This window comes from Diplotaxodon limnothrissa, linkage group LG11 (assembly GCF_057381915.1).
Source record: "Diplotaxodon limnothrissa isolate DT_005_m linkage group LG11, D_limnothrissa_male_GT1.1, whole genome shotgun sequence".
In the NCBI taxonomy this organism is placed as follows: Eukaryota; Metazoa; Chordata; class Actinopteri; order Cichliformes; family Cichlidae; genus Diplotaxodon; species Diplotaxodon limnothrissa.
Window position 1 is genome coordinate 30160915 of NC_140606.1, and position 20332 is coordinate 30181246.

Here is a 20332-nt window from a genome sequence, read left to right on the forward strand (position 1 = left end):
AGTCCCATCTGTGGCATTCTTTGAAGCTCTCTGCTGCTCTCTCTCTGCAGATCTGATCGTGGGGGCTTTTGGCGTGGGCAAGGTGTCAGTGTACAGGTAAACACAAAAAAATGTGCAAGACTCCCAAGTTTTGGGATTTTGGATCGTGTTACAGGTATGCATCTGTTTGTTTGTGTATGTGCAGGTCACAAGCTGTGGTATCTGTGGAAGCTGAAATGATCCTGACCCCCAAAATCCTTAATCCCGACGACCGACAGTGTCACCTGCCTCAGATGAATATCATGGTTACCTGGTAATTACAGTCTCTCCGATTCATAACCATGTATTAATATAACATAGCCTGGTCAAAGTAAAGTCACACATTCATATTTTGATGGACCACCTTCAGGTGATGACGGCACGCATTCACGATGGCATCGTCTCGATAAGCTTCTGCACTGTTACAATAATATTCTCCACTCTTTCACAACCTGAGCCTGATGAATCTCGGCATTATCATATACAGATGTGGCCCTGCCATCAGGGAAGAAGAATCTGTTGATGGAAAAACCCGATGAGTCTGTATATTCAGATAGTTAAACTGACTCCACTGCCCCACAGGCTTGTATGACAGGCACTAGACGGGGCAAAGTTGTGTGTGAACACAATCCCTGAATAGTGCTCATAGGTGTGGTTACAAAAGTTATGCAGTTTCTTTTTTATTTGTTTGTTTTTTTTTCTTTCTTTTTTTTACTAACACTGGATTTTTTGCCAAAATCCAGTGTTAGTAAATCTGGCCTCAGGCGTGATGGGTGTATCACTCCATCTCTCTTCCTACCCCGGTGCACCCATCACTCTGGAACAGGGTAAATCTGGACTCCTTTTTCCATTGCTCCAGAGTCCAATCTTTATGCTTCCTGGCACATTGAAACTTTTTTTAAATTAACATTACTGATAAGTGTTTTTCTTAAGGCTACACAGCTGTTTAGTCCCAAACTCCATGAGCCGTCTTTACATTGTGCATGTGGAAATGTTTTTACCTTCACTGTTAAACATGAACGTTCTACTGTTGATTTCTTTACAGTCTGATTTTCCCAGCATAAATGATCCCTGATCACAGTCAAGATTTTTTCCATCTACATTTCTAATTTGAAGGTGGTTGGCCGTTTAGTTGCCAGCCGAAATGTTTTAATCACTGCAGTAATTATCCAATAGAAGGCTCTTACCTGTTGGTTTAGTTAAATCCAGGTGGTGACCTTTGTTTTTTGGCCAGGCAGTGTATTAACTGTGATTGAAAGCACCAGTATATTAACTTCTTCAGCTGCCCTCTCCTTACCGATAGACATAAACGTTACACATTTTTTGAAACCAGTACTACTCTGACCAGATGCTGACTCCTTGAGCTTGAAGGAGGTTAGTCAAAAACCTCCTTCATCCACTTCTAATTTCACTGCCATTGTTTACTTTCAATCTGACTTTTGGAAACGGACCTATTTATACATCTTAACTGGATATTTATTGTTGTACCAATGTTTTCATGCAGCACTCTTGGCAGGGTCCCTCTTGAAAAAGAGATTTTGATCTCAGTCAGATTTTTTTTCAAGGTTAAATAAACAAAATCAAAGAAAAACAGAAATCTACAAGAGTACAATAAAAGAATGTGCATCATTACAGAAATCTATATTCTGACTCTGCTGCACATTTTGCAATTAAACAGGCGAATCCTTTCCCACAGAATAAAACGTTGATTTCCTTTTGTTTTGTGAGATGTTTCTCTAGCTCGTCACCACAGTCTACAGTTTGTTGTAATTTTTTCCAGCTGGGTCACTCTGCCGCTTCCGTTTGGCATGGCATGGTGAGAAAAAGGCGGTCGAATCCGCACCTACGGTCGAGTTAAAAATGAAGAGTGACAGCTCTTAGTACCTAAATTAGACACTTTTCCAGCATTAACGCCTTTGGTCAGTTGTAAATTATATCGCAGTTTGGAAAAACGGACCTTGCGTGTGTTTGTGTGTGCGCAGATGTGTGAGTGCATGTGCAGGTGAATGAAAGTTAAAGGGATCTAAGTCTTAAGCAAACATAAGACTAATGAGGCCCACTGCTGCTCTGAACCTCAGATCTGTAAAAGAAACAATCCTGCTCGTACTGTATCCTAATATGCTGTGCAGTATAAAGTTTCCCATTTTACAAATTACACCCTCACTGACGCATGTGACAAATATTTCATCTCTGCGCTCTAGATGTCTGCCATCGGCCAAAGTCCGTTTGTCAGTGTCTCTGCTGCAATAACACAGCAGCCCACTGAAAAAGCCCACTCATATGACCCGGAACCTCAGATTTACGGGGCTCTGCAATTAATCTGAAACGGCATAATTCTGTTTTGATTATATTATTGTTGGTGGGGGTGAGCACGCTGGCTTTGAACGGTCTGGGGGTGAGTTTAGTTGAGGGGAGCCAGTCTAAAGGCTCCTGCGGCTTCGCTTCAGTCTATTGTTGGTCCTGACTTTTTGGGACAGGAACTGCTGTAGGACTGTTTGGACGGAGAAGTGGGCTCGGCTTTATGCCATCGCGGTGTCTGCGTAGTGGTGTGTGAATATTGGCAGTGAGAGAAAAAAGAAAGGGGTTTGGGCTGGATTGACATAGAGCCTTATACTGTGGAGTATTGTCAAAACAAAACTCAGCCTATTTAAATAAACCGCTATAAAATTATGGTCCAAGGTATGGAATCAAATAGGACTTTGGACATATGCAAACACGCAGTGATTCAAACAGCAGCAATAGAATTAAAGGCTGTTTGAGTCTCTTGTGTTTCAGAGACATTTCCCTGCAATTTGAACTAGAAAGGAGCATAAAGGGTGAAATCTCCAGCCTGTGCTTCATACATCTCCATTACATTTCAGTCACATAGTTAAGTATCTGATTTCCTAAAAAATAATTACCCAGCGGTCTTTGACTCTGAAGGTGGTACAACAACACTGAGTGTTTGTCTGAAGTGCTTCCACTGTCTTCTAAAATATTCTGTCTGCTCCAGGATCAAAAGAATAAAACATTTGTACTTTTCCCCCCTCAAATACAAACAGACATGGTAGCTTTAGATGAAACAGGTTCTTGCACAACAGGAACTGAAATTAAAGCATACGTCGATTATGTTTACATGTTTTTTAAATAAGATGCTTGTTCTTTATTTGTCATTTCCAGCTTCCTTGATTAGGTTGTTGTTACTTGGAAGAGGTTAGAGACGTTCAACCAGTATTTTCTTATCCAGTTTTTAAATGTGAGGGAAATGAGCTTTTTAACTGTGGGTTCTCTTAGCTTGACAGATCAGTTAGAGGAGACGAAAAGGCAAAGTTTAAAAGGAAACCCACTCACTTCTTTGGTGGTAAGTGGGGAAATCTTTGTTGATGTTACGCTCACACGAGGGAAAAGAATGACAAAATGATTGTGACTTTGTGCAAACTCATTCATCGCCTTTCCAATGGTTGCTTCGATGGTGGTTACCAGATCTGTGACCACTCACAGTCAGCCATAAGGTGAAGTCTGCTCTCAGTCTGCAACTGAATGGGGTCCAGTTGGAAATCACACGTAGTCTGTTTTTGATAATAGTCAATGTGATGAATCTGTTGCTGTTTATCGCAGATCTTTGCCATCTACAGACACAGAAATTCACATTAAACAGAAATTCATATATGGACAGAACCTCACAAATTTGAAACAGAAATTCTGAAATCCTCCCACAAATAGTGACATCTCACTTTGTGACGTCTGTAATTGCCTTGCAATCAAAAGTGTTGGCTGCAGCTACTTGCAATCGGCCTGTGATAGCAAAAACATTCGGTGCGATCACCGGACAGCCACCGATTTTCCTAGACACAAAGAGGATGTGATCCTATTTTTACTCTGGTGTGACTGAGCCTTGACATGTTTTCCCTATGAACCCAAGAGGCAACGGCATGTTCTGTTCATAGCTTGTTTGTGAGGCCAAAAACAATTTGTCCCAAGCTTAAACAGCCCTTTTAAAGATTAGCTGGTAATTATTTTTTCAGAAAATCTCATGCTCAGCTCTCTGATTTCAATGTAGTGGTTAAGATGCGGCACAAACTGGCGCTGGGAAAAGAGGATGAAGAAGTAGAGGAAAGAGAAAAAGGCGACTGGTCTGTAGCAAGTTTTAGGGCCTGTTATTTTAGAAAAGAACTGCGCAACATGTTATCCAGTCGTCTTGGAAATGTAAGTGTTTATATATGAACCAAATGGCTACACTCAAGGCCAGGGTCAAGAGAAACACTCATAAAAAAGAGGGGCGGCGACAACAGAAACCATTACCCCCCCCCCCCCCCCCCCCCCCTCCAATTGTATGTCATAATGGTCTGGGGGAGGGGGGTTTCCGACACTGTGCAACCTCAGAAGCAGCTCTGATGCAGAATATCAGTTAATTTCAACTATTTTGTGACTTATTTAAGGCTAGAGGAGGAAAGTTCTATACAGTAACAGCTAAATAAAGAGCCGGGGCTGTCGGCAGTAAACTAGGGGTCATTTCTGTGTTGCGTGCACTTAAGTTTGGCACACAGTGCTTATTAACATCACACTCGAGCATACCCTCGAACACCGCACACATGCAACACATATTTACTACGTGTGAAACTACCTGAAGAGGTTATAATGACTCAGGGGAGCATTTTTTAACAAAAGAGAACCTGCACTTTGTCATACACACACACGCAAACTAACATCTGCATCACACTTGAAGAAAAACCAGCTCATCATCATTGTGTCATCTAATTGGGAACCTAATTATTAGCAAACACAGGAATCTGCAACAGCTGCATTCTGCTTGTTAGTGTTGGTGAACTGAAACCAAAGAAATAATGATCACATGAAGCACTGTAATTCCCTCACACTGGCTCACACTTGCTGAGTCGTCAGTGTAAGAGGAGCATTGCATCCACAAGCTTCCCCAGATTAGTGGTTATTAACAGCACAGGCCTTCCTGTGTGAGAGTTCCTGTCCTTGATTAAAGTGGCGATAACGCACATGCACGCTCAGAAAAAACACTTGCACATAGGGTAATACCCACATAAATTGAGGAAATGCAGAAGTGTTTCCCAGTCTCCCATATCTGTGTGTCTAATGGGCAGGGGGCACTGTGGTAATTCCCCGTGCCCCGTGGAGTGCAGGAAGGAAGAAGTGCCTTGTTTGTGGGTTGTTGGTTTTTTTTAGTCATTCTGATTTTTTTTTAACATTTATACAAATGTCATGAGAATGTGTGGAGAACACATGCAGCAAATAAATGAATAAATAATAAAAATTAAATTAAAATGAAACTTCTAGCTAGGATCTTTGGAAAAGCCATGTTAAAAAAATCCTTTAACAGCACTTGGGAAATCCCTTAAAAAAAAAACCCTGACATTTCCAGTAGTGTGCACCAGTTTGCGTTCTCTTACACACAAATTAACTAGAACTACCATCGGAACACATGTGAGACTCAAATTTGTTACCTCTTGTCTCTTTTTCCAATTTTCCTTTCTCGTAGCCTCAAAGTGGATGTTTGTGCAGCCGTGAGTGGTGTGGGCATCCCCAGCTCTGTAGGTAAGCAGCTGTGCAGTAGCTGAAATCGGCTCTGCTGTACATACTGTATCATTATTAGAGTTTCCTGCTGGGAATCTTCTGCTCTTATACACCAATCAGAGTGGAGAACAAAGGTGGGTGTGAGGAGCAATAGATGAGATAGAAGACACACAAACACGCAAATGCAAATAGGACTTTATCCCATATCTAATGGAAAGTCACATCGAACCCAGACCCTTTAGAGCATGGCTGTGAAACATAAGGCCCAACAAAGACTTCAGTCCACAGTGGAAAAATATGAATTAATAAAAACTGTATGTTCTCTTTGTACAGGGCACCCTGGGCAATCTGCTAACAGATTTTTTCCTGTAATTTTATTTATTTATTATAAAGAAAACACCCACTGTTGAAGTTGCAGTTCTTTTACTTACAATAAGAAATTTTCAGGAATTAAATATTTAGTTAAATGTCTTTCACTGCTTTGCCCTACTTAAGATCAAAGTGGGCTGAATGTGGCCCGTGATGTCAAATGAGTTTGACATCTCCGCTTTAGGTTCAACAGTTAAGTAGTGTCGGATTGGCTGAATCGTCTACCTGTTAACTCAAATTTAATCTCTACTTATTTATTATTATCTTCTGTGCAGACCTGAGAGCGGAGCTGCAGCTCGATTGGCTCAAAGGCTCCAGGGGTGGAGTGAAGAGAGTGCTTTTCTTGGACACCGAGCAGCCTCAGCGCATGGGACTCCTGAGGCTGGGTCACAGTCGCCCACGTGCATGCCTGAGCTACACAATTTACCTCAGAGTGAGCAAATCAAACCGTGCACACGAACACACATACAAGAAATAGTTAATGAGCTTTGTAAGTGAGGTTGTGAATGACTGACAGCACGTTTCTCTCATTCTCATTCACACTTTATTCCAGGAGGAGGATGAGTTCAGGGACAAGCTGAGCCCCATCTCACTCGCTCTCAACTACAGCCTGGCTCCAGCTACTCTTGACCAAAGTCTTCCACCTGTCCTTAACCACTACAGCAGCACCTTCCTCCAAGAGCATGTAAGCATACATGTTGTATGTACATATAAACACATAATGCTGTACAGTACAGTGTACACGGCACATCAAAGAAGGATTTCTCCTTAGTTGGCCCTGTTTAATGGATTCTTTGGGGGAGCTTTTCTTTATCAGAAGAAAGGAGGCTTTAGGTTGTTGAAGACCTATGGAACAAATTTGTGATTTGTGACACTGGGCTGTAAAAATTGAACTAACTCAACTTCGCTAAGCCCAAAAGAGATCCAGAATCGACCTGAGATCATATTTTATTCAGTCATTGCTTGATTTAAAATGCTTGTCTTGGACACAAAAAGACTGACTCCCAAATATAAACCATCTGATTCACCTAAAATCAACTTGGAGTCTATCATTTCCCGGGATGGGACAGCGCAGTTTACCTTTGCAGATGAAACTGTTATAATCTAGAGTTTGGAGCAGTATATTTACTTAATAAAAATAGCAAAAAACTAAGAAAGGCCCTGATGTACGCTAAGATCCAGCTCTAGGCCATTTTCAGACTTGTTATGATGGAAGAATATGCACTCGTTTGGTTGCGCTCCCATGTGTGAATTGAGTTAATATAAACATTAAGAAGCTTTTCAGCACTGAACTATGTTCACTGGAAACATGGATCATATGAGGTCATGGTGAAAAGAGGAGCACTGCCCATATTGTTTATCGTTTTTAATAAGAAGGATTTATTTTATTGTTTCCATTAAAATTAGCTCGCTCAGTTACACTTCCTTAAATTTTTGGACGTTAAGTGTCGTAATAAAACAAAACAGCAACAAACCGAGGACTATCATAGTAGCCGCAGAGAGACAGAAGTCAGATCTCTGCCCAAATCAGGCAGCAACACAACAAACCAAAGGCCTGTGTGAATGTGTATATGTTATATATATAGAGCACCTGCATCCTTCCGTGTCCTCATCTCACTCCTCTCTTTGTGCCCCTCTTCCTCTCAGGCTTACATCCTCCTCGACTGCGGCGACGACAATATTTGTATCCCGGACCTCCAGCTCTCTGCCAGCATGTAAGACGCGGCGGCACCCTTTGACCTGAACTTCTAAACACCCAACACTTCAGACAGCCAAACGCAGGCACCCACGCACACACAGCGAAACCAAAGCAACTGTGTCTGTTATTCCTCACACAATGCGCCAAGTTTACACTAAAGTTGCTCACATTATGGCCCCGTTTACCACGGAGCGTGTGTTTGTGAGTGTGCTCGTGTGCATGTTGCATATGTGAATTAACCTATTCTCCACAGTGCTTCCAGCTGTTCGATATCTCCATGGCAGCATTATGCAAACATCCTGTCAGCATTTACTGACTGATTAACACACACACGCGTGTGCTGGTGGGGTTATTGTTGGGGTCGGAGGTACTGCATTCTTTGCAGCTGATGAGATTGCACATGTCCAGTCCCGAAAATTATTAACTAGAATTTACAGGGGAAAAAAACACATTTGTTTTTTTATATTTAATTACAGCAAAGTGCTTTATTTCCTGCCTCTGCTTTTTTCTCTTCCTGCAATAAAACGCACAAACACAGGGACCGCACAGAGGTGGTGATTGCAGATGACAACCTGGTCATGTTGACCATCACTGCGGTGAACCGAGGAGAGGGAGCCTACGAGACAGAGCTCTACGCATTGCTACCGCCTGAAGCTGACTACATCGGAGTAGAGCGCAGGGTGGAGGTAAATACTCACGCACACTCTTTTACACACATTGCACACAGATTTGTCTGACATCAATTATCCCAGTTTAATGTTAAGGGCCAGAAGGGTGGATGCTGAAAATAGATAAGACCAAAACTGTTGTTTCATCATCATTGAAGCCAAGTTCAAAAACTGGGAAGTGGGCTATTTGAGGCTTCAGTTACAGTCTGGCATCGCATCCTGTTGTGTCTTTGTGGTTTGTGTTTGTTAGACATGATTAAGGCAAGGCTATCAGCCGGGTATGCTCTACTGGCAACAGCTCAAAAGCCCCTATTATGATTTACAAGCTGCATTAGTGACCACGGAAATAGATAGGGTCAACTTCTGTGTGCATATGTGTGTTTACGTCTGCGTGTGTGTGTGTGTTTGCACGTGTGTGCGCTAATGAGTGTGTAATGGGGCTGTTTGATTGATGACATTGTTACTGTCAGAGCATTCATCACTCTTCCTCTCCTGTCCTCCCCCCTGCCTCTCTCCTTCTCTTTTTCACCCTTCTCACTCCCATCCCCCTTTGATGGTGTTATACTTGCCTCCCTTTGTCTTTTCGCTCACCACTTGACTCTCACTGCTCTCTATTTGTCACTTTCATTCACTGTTCTTGTCCCACTCTTACTGTCTTTCCGTACCTTGGATCTCCTCTAGTCTCTCTCTCAGTTAAACTGTGAGTACAAGTTGATCAATGAGTCCAGGATGGTGGTGTGTGACCTCGGGAACCCGATGGTGGCCGAGACGGAGGTGAGTTCTCGCACGTAAGCGCAAACGCACACACAAACGTTTCAACAACACCCACGCTAAGAAGGCGCAACTGTTAGGCCTCAGGTTTAATTCGCCCTGATTGATGCTTTCCAGTGATTGCTGATGTTCACCTTGACCTCCATTCCACACAGTCTGATTCACAGGGCTAGGCTTTGCATTCAGTCCAAGCGTGCATGTGTAGTAATAATCCATTTAGGTCGTGCGTGGCTGACACATGCAGGAAGCCAAGGCTTTGTAAAGTAAAGAGCGGTCCCATGTTACATGAAATTCTACCACTCAGATACACAGAGATGTGCTACAAAGCATGACATGTGTGTGAATGTGGGCTTTTGTTGTTTTTTTAAAGGCGTCAAGGCTGGCAGAGAGGTGCATTTGCTCTTTGGAGGTGACACATAGCATTCTGATAAATCAATTATGCGGTCATGTTTCACTGTTGGGGGAGGAGAGCATAACAAGAGCGTGTAAAAGGACAAGGCATGCATACACGTGTGTGTGTGTGTGTGTGTGTGTGTGTGTGTGTGTGTGTGTGTGTGTGTGTGTGTGTGTGTGTGTGTGTGTGTGTGTGTGTGTGTGTGCATGCGCAGCTCTCCAGCTATCCAGATGTTTCCCATATTGAACTCTGCGCTTGCCCCATTGAACGTTCAGGAATCCATGAGCTGATGCAGAACATACCTCCATGTCCCCCGTACAGATTCTGGTTGTATTGTGCAGCTAAATAGTTCTCATCACTGGTGGTCAACCCTCTGCTGCATGAACAGAGCGATGAGTTAAGGGTACACGCCTGAAGGGAAGCAGTTTTTTTGGCTTTGGTATTTGCATTCATCTGCCTGCCTGCATCTCTGTCATCATTCTTCCTCTACTGGTCAGAATCTTAGTTTCAGTCATTTATCAATCAGTGGAGTCCTACTTTGAAGATGTGTTTTTTGTTAGTGTTTCACAAAATTGCAGTGCTTAAATTACTGATTCCAGCAAAATATAAATGAAAAATACTAAATTAATTGATTGCAAATTTTTGTTATAGGAGAAATGCAGTTATACACATATCATATTTATAGTAGCTGGAGGCTACTGGAGAGCATTAATGGAATGAGTAATGGCTGCACACAGTTTCCAAACCACAAAGTGATCTAACATAAGTATCAGTTCTAGCCACATCACATCAGAAATACAGATTTTATTTATAATGGCAATAAAAAAACTCTCCCCACCCTAGCACCGTTGAATCCAGACTGATTTCAGGTTTAAAACACCCAGATGTATTCAGCTAACCGCTTTTGTTGCTCACATATATAAGGCAAAGGAAGAAATCTGAATCTTACATTTCACTTTAGTGGTTCCCTCTTCTTTTGCACTACTTTTAGTTTCTGTTGCTCTCTTGCTTCATCTTTTTTTGTGACTACTCTGACACTGTGGCTCTTTTTCTTTTCCAAAGTAGAGTTTCTGCAGCTTCTCGGTTTGTTCCACCATTTGGAAAAGAAGTCGCCAGTTCCACATTTGAATAAATACATTTGTTTTTCAAACAAACACACAGAAGTCTTAATCTCTTAATTCAGGTGTTTTCAGTCTCATTGCCACAGTTGTACAAAAACATCTAGCCATGCAGTCGGTTTGCAAACATTTTGAAAGAGTGGCTCGTTCTAAAGAGCACACTGAAATCAAGCATGATGCTGTAATGGGATGTGACTGTTCAAACGCGTCAGTACATGAGATTTCGTCCCTCCTAGATATTCCATGATCATCTGTAAGTGGTTTTATGTGGTGAATGAATCCTCCCTTAGTTGTGCTGCAATAGACGTAGGCTGTCGGGGGATTCCCATGATGCATTGAGTTTTTCCCTTTCCAGTCACCTTCCTCACTCACTATGTGTTAACAGACCTCTCTGCATTGAATCATATCTGTTATTAATCTCTGTCTTTCTTCCACTGCATGTCTTTATCCTGTCTTCTTTCTCTCACCCCAACCGGTCGCAGCAGATGGCCCCGCCCCTCCCTGAGCCTGGTTCTGCCGGAGGTTGCTTCCTGTTAAAAGGGAGTTTTTCCTTCCCACTGTTGCCAAAGTGCTTGCTCATAGGGGGTCATATGATTGTTGGATTTTTCTCTGTATCTATTATTGTACGATCTACTGTGCAATATAAAGCGCCTTGAGGCAACTGTTGTTGTGATTTGGCGCTATATAAATAAAATGAAATTGAATTGAATTGTTATTGCAAAGTGGAACCATTTAGGAACCACAGCAACTCAACCCCAAAGTGGCAGACCACGTAAAGTTACAAACTGAGGTTTCCTAGTGCTGCGGCGCACAGTGTGTAAAAATCACCAACTTTCTGCTGACTCAGTAACAGCTCCAAACCTCTGACGTTAACATCAGCACACAAAATGTGAGCCGGGAGCTTCATGGTATTTAACCAAGCAGCTCTTGTAGCAATGATGAGTAGTAATGTGTACTTTTGTTCAGGTAGTGTAGTTTAGAGTCAGGTGTGCAGGGAAAAAGAGAGGAGTGTGAGTTCAACGTGATCCATGATCTTGATTTGAAATCACTTTTAATCCTCCAGCTGGTTGCTCAAAGTTTGCACTTTCATCCGTCTTTAAACACGGTCGCTGTGGTCAGTTGAAATTTTAATAATAGTAACCACCTTGTGATGCTGACAAGAAGTATTACATTGTCAGCGGAAAACCCTTTAAACCACTTCATTGGCATAAACCACTTCTCACTCTGTCGTTCCAAAGAATCATTGTTCTGTTAAATTATGAGCTAAACACACTGCGCGAAGCGTTGTGGCTGCCAAACACAGGAGCCGAGTATTTTAGCCAAGCTGCAGTTTTTGGAATACACAGTGCGCTGACGTAAGGCAGAGAATATAACAAAGATGCATTGCTTTGAGAAGGTTTAGGCGGATGTTTTGAAGATTTTCTGCACCATGAAAGCACAACCCATTTTCTAACCGACCTAAATTCAAGCTGACCACAGCGACTGAAGGACAGTACTGCAAACATTAACTCCCAGCTTTCAACCACAGAGTTCCAGGTGCCCTAAAGACAAATTTTAAGCTTCACCCTCTCTGAAACGGGAGGTAAAAGTGATGACTTCTCTCCAAATGGTTTGTTCTCACTTGGTGCCTGTCTCTGTAGAGCTTCTCTGCCTTGCTCATCTCTCACATGTGTATCCATAAAGATAACTTGACTTTGTAGTCCCACACTCCACCATCACTCCCCCTCTCCTCCCCCAGGTCTCCCTCTTGAAGTGCACGTCTGCATGCTGTCATTTTCCTCTCTGATCCATGTGCTTGACCTGTTGTTCAGCAGAACTCACATACCCGTGCACACACATGCGCACGCTGCCATGCCGTCGATGATGAACTAATTCCTGCATGTGTTTCGAGTTAGTCCAGAGAATTTAAACTGAGGAGACACAAGAAACCTAACTGTGGCTTTTATGTGTCTGTGTGTCTGTAGTCTGGCTTTTTTCTGATTTAAGAATCTCGCGCGCTATCAACACACACAACTTTGATAATCTGCCTTTGAGAACCCAGAAACTGATCTAGTTAATGTGACTTTTTATGTACAGATGGATTTTATTTCTCTGTCATCTTTCTTTAACAGCCCCTGCCCCAACACCCATTCTTTCTGTCATGTTTTTGATCAGTTCTCCCTGTTTTTTGTGTGTTTTTTTACATGCTCCTGCCCTCACCAGCTGTCTGTTGGCTTGAGGTTTTCAGTCCAAAGGCTAGAAGATGCTGGACCAAAAATCAGCTTTGAACTACAGATCCACAGGTGACACACCCACCAGCAGTCATGCTCAACCCCCCCCCCAACCATCGTCACTGTTTCTGTCTCTTTCATACACGCACAAAGAGCTGTTTGTGTTTCATCTGATCCATGTAAATACGTTTCGTGTCTGTCCCGATCATGTTGCTGTCTGTGGTTTGATGAAACTAACCGCAGACGCAGAAAAATACAGATGGCCCCGAGGAGCTCCAGACAGGAGACAAGCTCTACACAAGATGCCCACTGTGTGCTTAATAGCGTTATTTTCAATATCTCACATCGCTAGATGCAGATGTTTGACTTTTGCAATCCCCCTGCTAGGGGAATTCTTGTCAGAGTCATCTGAACCTGAAAATCCGGCTTTATTATGAGTTCATCTTGAGTTTTGGTTCTGTTTGCACTGTATCAAAGCCTCACTGGAAATAATAAAATCAGTTTGTTCTTTTTATAGTTCTTTTATTTTAACCGTATGAATGTCTCCACAGCTCCAACAAAGATAACTCCGACAGCAACCTGGTCAGTTTGAATCTGTCTGTCACCGCCCAAGCTCAGCTTGATTTACGTGGGTGAGTCAACCATTGCTTAAGTCTCTGAGACACGGTCGCCGAATGCTTTGTTGCCTTGAAACAAAGCATTATTCTAATTATCCTAAAGATAATTTGTTAATATGACAATCTTGTTTCAGGCTAAACTTCTTTATTTTTATTGTAGGATATTATTAAAATGCTTGAATTTGTGCTCCCTGTTCATCTGCAGATAGAAACAAAGAGCATAAAAACACATCTCTAGTCATAAATCTAAGCTAATCACGTGCACATGGAAAACCTTGGAGCCGCTGGCATGTTCATGGATTCCCGTATGCCTGCTGATGCACACAAGCGCACACACCACACACACACACACACACACACACACACACACACACACACACACACACACACACACACACACACACTTCAAAGCTTGGAGCCTTACTTGTTGTTGTTTGGGTGTGGTCAGCCGTACACACAAACACAGCGGGACCTGGTATAAGCAAGACGAGGGCATGCTCCTATGTTTGCACTGTAAAAATGTCCCTGCTCAGATGAACATTTAAAATTTAGCAATTCACATTTTAATTCTCTGTTATTAGTGGGGGTGGTGTTTGCTTCAGTCTGATGCGATGTCTACTTTAATCCTGGAATTAAGTAAGATATTTTAATTAAGCTCATCATGGAGAGCTGCTGTTTGCTAAACTGGCTCAGTTATGTCCACTTAGCTGCAAACATTATGCCCACAGTGGGGAATGTAAACATTTTTGCCCACTTAGCTTAGACTACCATGAAATTATCAGAATGTCATCATCAAGAGGCAATTATAGCCCACAGTACTGACAATTCCACACCAGAAAAATCTTCAAACATTTTACTATTTCATATATATATAACTGCACTAACAATGCCACTTCATTAGGTACATCTTTGCCTCCAAAGCTGCTCTAATTCTTTATGGCATGGATTCAACAAAGTGCTGGAAACATCCCTCAGAGGTTTTCGTCCATATTAACTCGATAGGATCACATAGTTGCTGCAGATTTGTTAGCTGCACATCCGTGATGGGAATCTCCCGTTCCACCAAATCCCAGAGGTGCTCTGTTGGATTGAGATTTGGTGACTGTGTCGGCCATTTGAGTACAATGAGCTCATTGTCATCTTCAAGAAACCATCTGACATGATTTGAGCTTTATGACGGTGTGTTATCCTGCTGGAAGCAGCCAACAGAAGATGGGTACATTGTGATCATAAAATACAGGCTGTAGTACTGTGTTTACTCAGTACTACAGGGCCAAAAGTGTGCCAAGAAAATATCCTCCACACTATTACACCAGCACCACTAGTAGCCCAAACCACAACAATTCAGGATGGATCTAAAATTTTAAATTGTTTACAACGAATTCTGACTCCACCATCTGAGTGTTGCAGCAGAAATCGAAACTCATAAGACCAGACAACACTTTTCCAGTCTTCTTTTATCCAATTTTGGTGAGTCTACGCGAATTGTAGACAGGAGTGGGACCTGGTGTGGTCTTGTGGTTCAAGGTTCATGTGCATTCAAAGATGCTCTTGTGCAAAGCTTGGTTGCCACAAGTGGTTATTTGAGTTACTGTTGCCTTCCTATCAGCTTCAAGGAGTCTGGCTGTTTTCTGACCTTTGACATCAGCAAAGCTTACTGGATGTTTTCTCATTTTGGACCTTTCTCTGTAACCTTAGAGATGGTTGTGTGGGAAAATCTGGCACCAACAAACATGCCACATTCAAAGTTGCATAAATCTCCTGATCCTTAGTATCAGCTTCACCGAATCGACTTGGCTATGTCTGCATGTCTAAATGTGCTGAATTGCAGCACATGTGGGGTTGCCTGTTTAGATATTTGTGCTAACAAGCTGTTGAACAAGTGAACCTAATGAAGTGGCCAGTGAGTATATGTTAAAACTAAGGTAGTTAGTATTGGTGCTGCACTGTATAATCAGGCAGCATTGTCAGGGATATTTTAAATGGTCTGTTTTTGTCATATTTAGAAATAAGAAAAATACAAATTTAGAAAGTTCCTGTTGCCTTTAAACACAATATTTCTAATAAAAACTGAAAAGTATTAAATCAGGATTTATATGTGCAAATGCACTTAGAAAAAGTCCAAACCTATCCATGTGTACATGCATTATTATCACCACACTGTTTCTCTTCCCTCTTCTTTCCAGGGTGTCTCATCCCTCTCAGGTGGTGCTGCCATTCCCAAACTGGGAACCGAAAGAGAAGCCCATTAAAGAGGATGATGTTGGACCACAAGTCACACACATCTATGAGGTAAATTCCCTCCCTTACACTGAAACACAGCTGGGCAGTCTAATCAGCTGTGAGGAAATGAACAGGATGAATTTGTAGATGAAGAGATTGAGAAATGGAAAGGTGAGCTATTTTGTGTTTATCGTGCTGTTCAGAAAGTCTCGTCTTGGATGAAAAGAGCGGAAAATAGGTGTGGAAACTTGTGTATTAGGCCACATCAAAGGGTAGGGGCTCTGCAAGATGAAGGACACAGTAAAACCAGTAGCTCTATAAAGAATTAAACTCTGGCTGATCGAAGGTCTCCAGCTGAAGAGCAATTACTGCTGCAAAGGCAGGAAAAAGCAAGACAGCGGGAACCAGGAGCAACGAGAAAACAAGGCGAGCAGGGAGCATGGATGCAAACATTCTTAACTGGGGTCATAGTGTAATAAATAATAATTATTAAGAGGAAAAACAAGGTCAAACAGGATAGTGGGGGGGGGGTGGCAGACAGGCCGGCGACACTTAACAATAGGGGCATGTGCATACGTGCATCTGTCTCCTATACATGTGATTTCTTTTTATTTTAAATAGATGGCAGCTTCATTGAACCGGAGCGCTGCGGTGTCTGGTCTGTCCCGCAGCTGATAATGATTTTCATTTGCCGTACTTTTCCCAGTGGGCAGCTGCTTCTAGTTAGAGAGGACAGAGGGGTTTTTTTCTTTTCCTCTTGCAGAATTCCTGCCCTGCAGCAACAGGATCATGTCCTGTTTGGATGACTTGCTTCAGTGTTAATGACCGTGTGCATATGTGAGGACACATATATATATATATATGTGTGTGTGTGTGAGAGAGCAATAGACAAAGAAAGGGGCGAGTACAAAAGAGGGTTTATTGAATTGATGGTTCATTTAAGCTCATAATTCAGTCATCCTAAATTAGATATGGAATGATGAAGCTGGTGATGGTGTAGGTTTTACTTGTCTTGTATTTCAATCCCGAGAGACTCGAGGCTGCATTAGTATTATCTTCATTATTATGAAAACACAGGTGGCCCGTTTCATCATCCCACAGTTATGATAACCTGATTAGAGCTTTGGCCGCTTGAGACCGAGGCCGGAGAATACTGACAAGTCTCGCTGTTTTTTCTGCCGCCTCGCTCTCACCCGCAGCTCCATAACTCCGGTCCCAGCAGCATCGGGGAGGCTGAGCTTCACGTTGGCTGGCCGTCTCGCTTCCGCGATGAGAACCTGCTGTATGCCATGGAGATTAAAACTGACGGACCAGTGAGCTGCCGGACAAACACCAGCCTTAACCCGCATGGTTTAGAGGTAACATGAAATATACAGTGCGCAATACAAGTATGCAGCCAAAAAACAATCTCAAGAATGACATGTGGGTGTTTTGCTTTTAATAAGAATGAGTCTGTTTGCACATTGTGCATTTCTAACTGATCATTTACAGCACCTACTCATACAAACCGGCTTAGGTACATTTTTTTATTCATACCATTAGTTATATCTTTTTCTATCCCTTAATGGCACCATTTATGCCATTCACTCTTATTGCCGTTATTCTTGTGTTCTTTGTGTGTTTTTTTCCCCCAATAGGCTCCATACAAGTAAGATGGATTGTTATGTTTACAAGCAGAAATGAGAGCTGGAATCATTTCCAGTATCTATGATATCACGCGTAGGATAATTGGAAAAGAAAACATGGAGTTATTTGAAAATGTGAATGTGTAATCATCTATGAAAACAGCAGCATGTGTCAGATCCTCTGAGGAGACTGATTACAGTAGTTACTTCTTTCACCTGACTGCGAAGTGTTATACCAAGATCGCACAAGCAAAGAGATTCACATAATGTTCTCCAAATTCCTTCTATGTAATTGGCGTCTCAACATCCGTGTTACTTACAGTCGGTAAATCAGTTATCCGTGCATCTGTGGCTTGTTTTCTGAGTGCCATCTCTGGGGCAGAGATGCTAATCACTGAGCTGCAGGAAGATAAAGGCATACCTGTTGTTGCTATCCTTTGCTTTCTTAGCTGATGTAAGAGTCATAGTAGTTTCATGTCCTGCACAACTGGTCCAGTTTTTAAAATGTTTAAATGTAATTATACAGTGAAGACAAACACCTCGAGGAGAAACCATTCTGGCTCTTTATCTGTAATCTCAGAGTTGTGACTTCAAGAGTCTCAGGTTGTTCGCTCGTGTCTGCTTTTCGCTGTTCTCAGCTTCATGGTATGACCAGGAAATTAAATCGTTTTCAACCCTTCAAAAGATCAGCGATGAGATTTCTTAACATTTTGCTTTTTTTATTCCTCTGCTGGAGGTTTTGCGTAATATTATTATGTCTTCTAAAACATCTTAGAAAATCCTAAAAAAGGCCGCAGTGAAACAACGAGTTTTAATAAGGTGTCTGGACTGACAGAATACACTAACACATGTTAGAGTACGATTAAATTGGCACTATAAACTGTAAGCACTGAAACAGACAGGGCAAGTTAATTTACAAGGTACCTTTCATACAAAAAGGCAGACAATTTTAGTTATGTAGCGCCAAGTTGCCTCAAGGCGCTTTATATTGTAAGGCAAAGACCGTACAATAATACAGACAAAACAGAGAAAATCCTAACAATCATATGGCACCCCGTGAGTAAGTGCTTTGGTGAGTGTGGGAAGAAAAAACTCCCTTTTAACAGGAAGAAACCTCCAGCAGAACCAGGCTCAGGAAGGGACAGCCATCTGCCGGGACCAGTTGGAGAATCATATATCAAATTTTCTTTTCTTTCAAATGTAAAATGATCATTTTTACTTGCTTGAACAATAAGCATTGATAACATTTCCCTGTTTGTTTCAGATCTCCACTCTCCAGGACACACCAGAATTACTGGGCTTCCTGAGGAACACCAGCAGTCCTCCTCACCGCCACAAACGATCTATCAGCACCGCTCAGGATTACAGCAATAAAACCTTGGTGAGCCAACTGTAAAGTCTCTAAAGAAAACAAACTAAGCCAAATGTTCATTAGCCATTCACAGGTGTTTGATATATTTCTTCTCCCTCCACCAACCCTCTCCTTATGCAGAACTGCACTAATGTCTCCTGTCTGAAGATAATGTGTGTGGTCGGCCGGTTGGATCGCGGGCAGAGTGCTGTGGTAAAGATCCGATCGCGACTCTGGGCGCACACTTTCCTGCAGGTCAGTTGATTTTTTTGTGTTAACTTTTTGTTTTACTTTAATCGCTCAACTCACTCAGCAGGAAGGTCTGATATGTAACACGCCACCTTTAAAATAATAACTTTTTTATCTTAAAGCGGCGTAATGACCCCTACATTCTCAACTCTACCGTGTCCTTTGCGGTCACATCGATGCCTTATCGCATCCAACCCGCCACGCTGCCTCAGCACAGAAGCGCGGTATGATAAAAAGCAATAAAAATGAGTCTTTATGCCAAGCTTCGAGAAATAAGGAAAAATTTATAGACAGTTTTTTTTCCCTGCAGATGGGGACTCTGGTGTTATGGGGGACTCCTGATGTATCATTCGCTGTTCCACTCTGGGTCATCATCTTGGCCATATTGCTGGGGCTGCTGGTCCTGGCCATCCTGACATTAGCCATGTGGAAGGTACATACATCATCCACTATCCTCAGAACTCCTTGTGGTAGTTTAATTATTAAAAACTCTACTAACTGGCTAATGTGATTCCCTCAGTGTGGTTTCTTTGACCGGGCGCGGCCACCTGCCGATGATGACATCTCTGACCAGGAGAAACTGACGTCTGATCAAACAGGTGATGCATAAGACGTGACAGCTGCTGGTTGTAAGACAGCGGTTTAGGAGGGATGCGCACCTTCTGAATGACTTAAATCAGATCTGGGATCTGTATTAGTCGGGACCGACATTCCTTGGCTCGAGGTCTCTCTGTGAATCAACCGAACTGAAAGGACAAACCGAAAACTGCAGCTCCACACAGACTGGGACCAAAGCAAAGTTGGACCAGCACACTTAACAAGCTCCATCACACACACATGTCTTTTGTTTATAGATTGCGATGAAGCACCAGAACTGAAGACAGACTGGACTTTGTTACCAAAACAATGCTTTAAATGTGTTACTGCACATTTTTGTTTGAGTAACAGAGAAAGAGACTTTAGATCTATGCACAAGTGCTGTTGTGAGTGTGTGTATGTGTAAGTCGGTGTGTGTGCAGGTACTGTACATACGTGTCTAATAGGTGTCACTTGTGTCATTCAGTTATTGATGTCTATCACCACCAGATTTAATTTATCCAAGTTCACACCCACACACACATGAGATGCAGCCACATGCATAAACAGAAAAGGCACAAAGTTGAATTGTATATTTATGAATGTATGTGCAATAATTTGAGAGTTGTGTGATACTTAAGCTTGTTTACACTGGCATTATTTTTATTAGAGCTTAACGTTTCCATTGTTTGTGTGCATACTGTAATTGATTAATTGTGATATTATTGTTGCTGAATGGAGCGTTTCTTTAGACTGATTTAAGCCAACACGTAACAATCAAAAAGAGAGGAACAAAGCGATACCAGTAAGAACAAAATAACTTATTATATTCTTATAGTGAGTATAGAATTTATCTTCGAGGAACAGGCCGCATATTCACGGCTGAAGCGCTGTCCTGATAATTAAAGTTTTGTCTGTCAT

The 20332-nt window shown here is 42.2% G+C and overlaps 1 protein-coding gene across 1 annotated transcript in view; it reads left to right on the top strand.

The window, feature by feature from the left end:
• itga8 (integrin, alpha 8) overlaps positions 1-20109 on the top strand; it is a 40995-nt gene extending 20886 nt beyond the window's left edge. Inside the window, exons 14-30 of the mRNA XM_085365716.1 lie at positions 51-96; positions 185-292; positions 5507-5562; positions 6186-6343; positions 6464-6595; positions 7558-7625; positions 8148-8295; positions 8959-9051; positions 12763-12842; positions 13322-13402; positions 15574-15679; positions 16810-16968; positions 18500-18616; positions 18728-18841; positions 18958-19059; positions 19146-19268; positions 19356-20109. Coding sequence (XP_085221842.1) covers positions 51-96; positions 185-292; positions 5507-5562; positions 6186-6343; positions 6464-6595; positions 7558-7625; positions 8148-8295; positions 8959-9051; positions 12763-12842; positions 13322-13402; positions 15574-15679; positions 16810-16968; positions 18500-18616; positions 18728-18841; positions 18958-19059; positions 19146-19268; positions 19356-19445 — 1781 coding nt within the window. The 3' untranslated portion in view covers positions 19446-20109. The remainder of the gene's footprint in view (positions 1-50; positions 97-184; positions 293-5506; positions 5563-6185; positions 6344-6463; positions 6596-7557; positions 7626-8147; positions 8296-8958; positions 9052-12762; positions 12843-13321; positions 13403-15573; positions 15680-16809; positions 16969-18499; positions 18617-18727; positions 18842-18957; positions 19060-19145; positions 19269-19355) is intronic.
• The last annotated feature ends 223 nt before the right edge of the window (positions 20110-20332 follow it).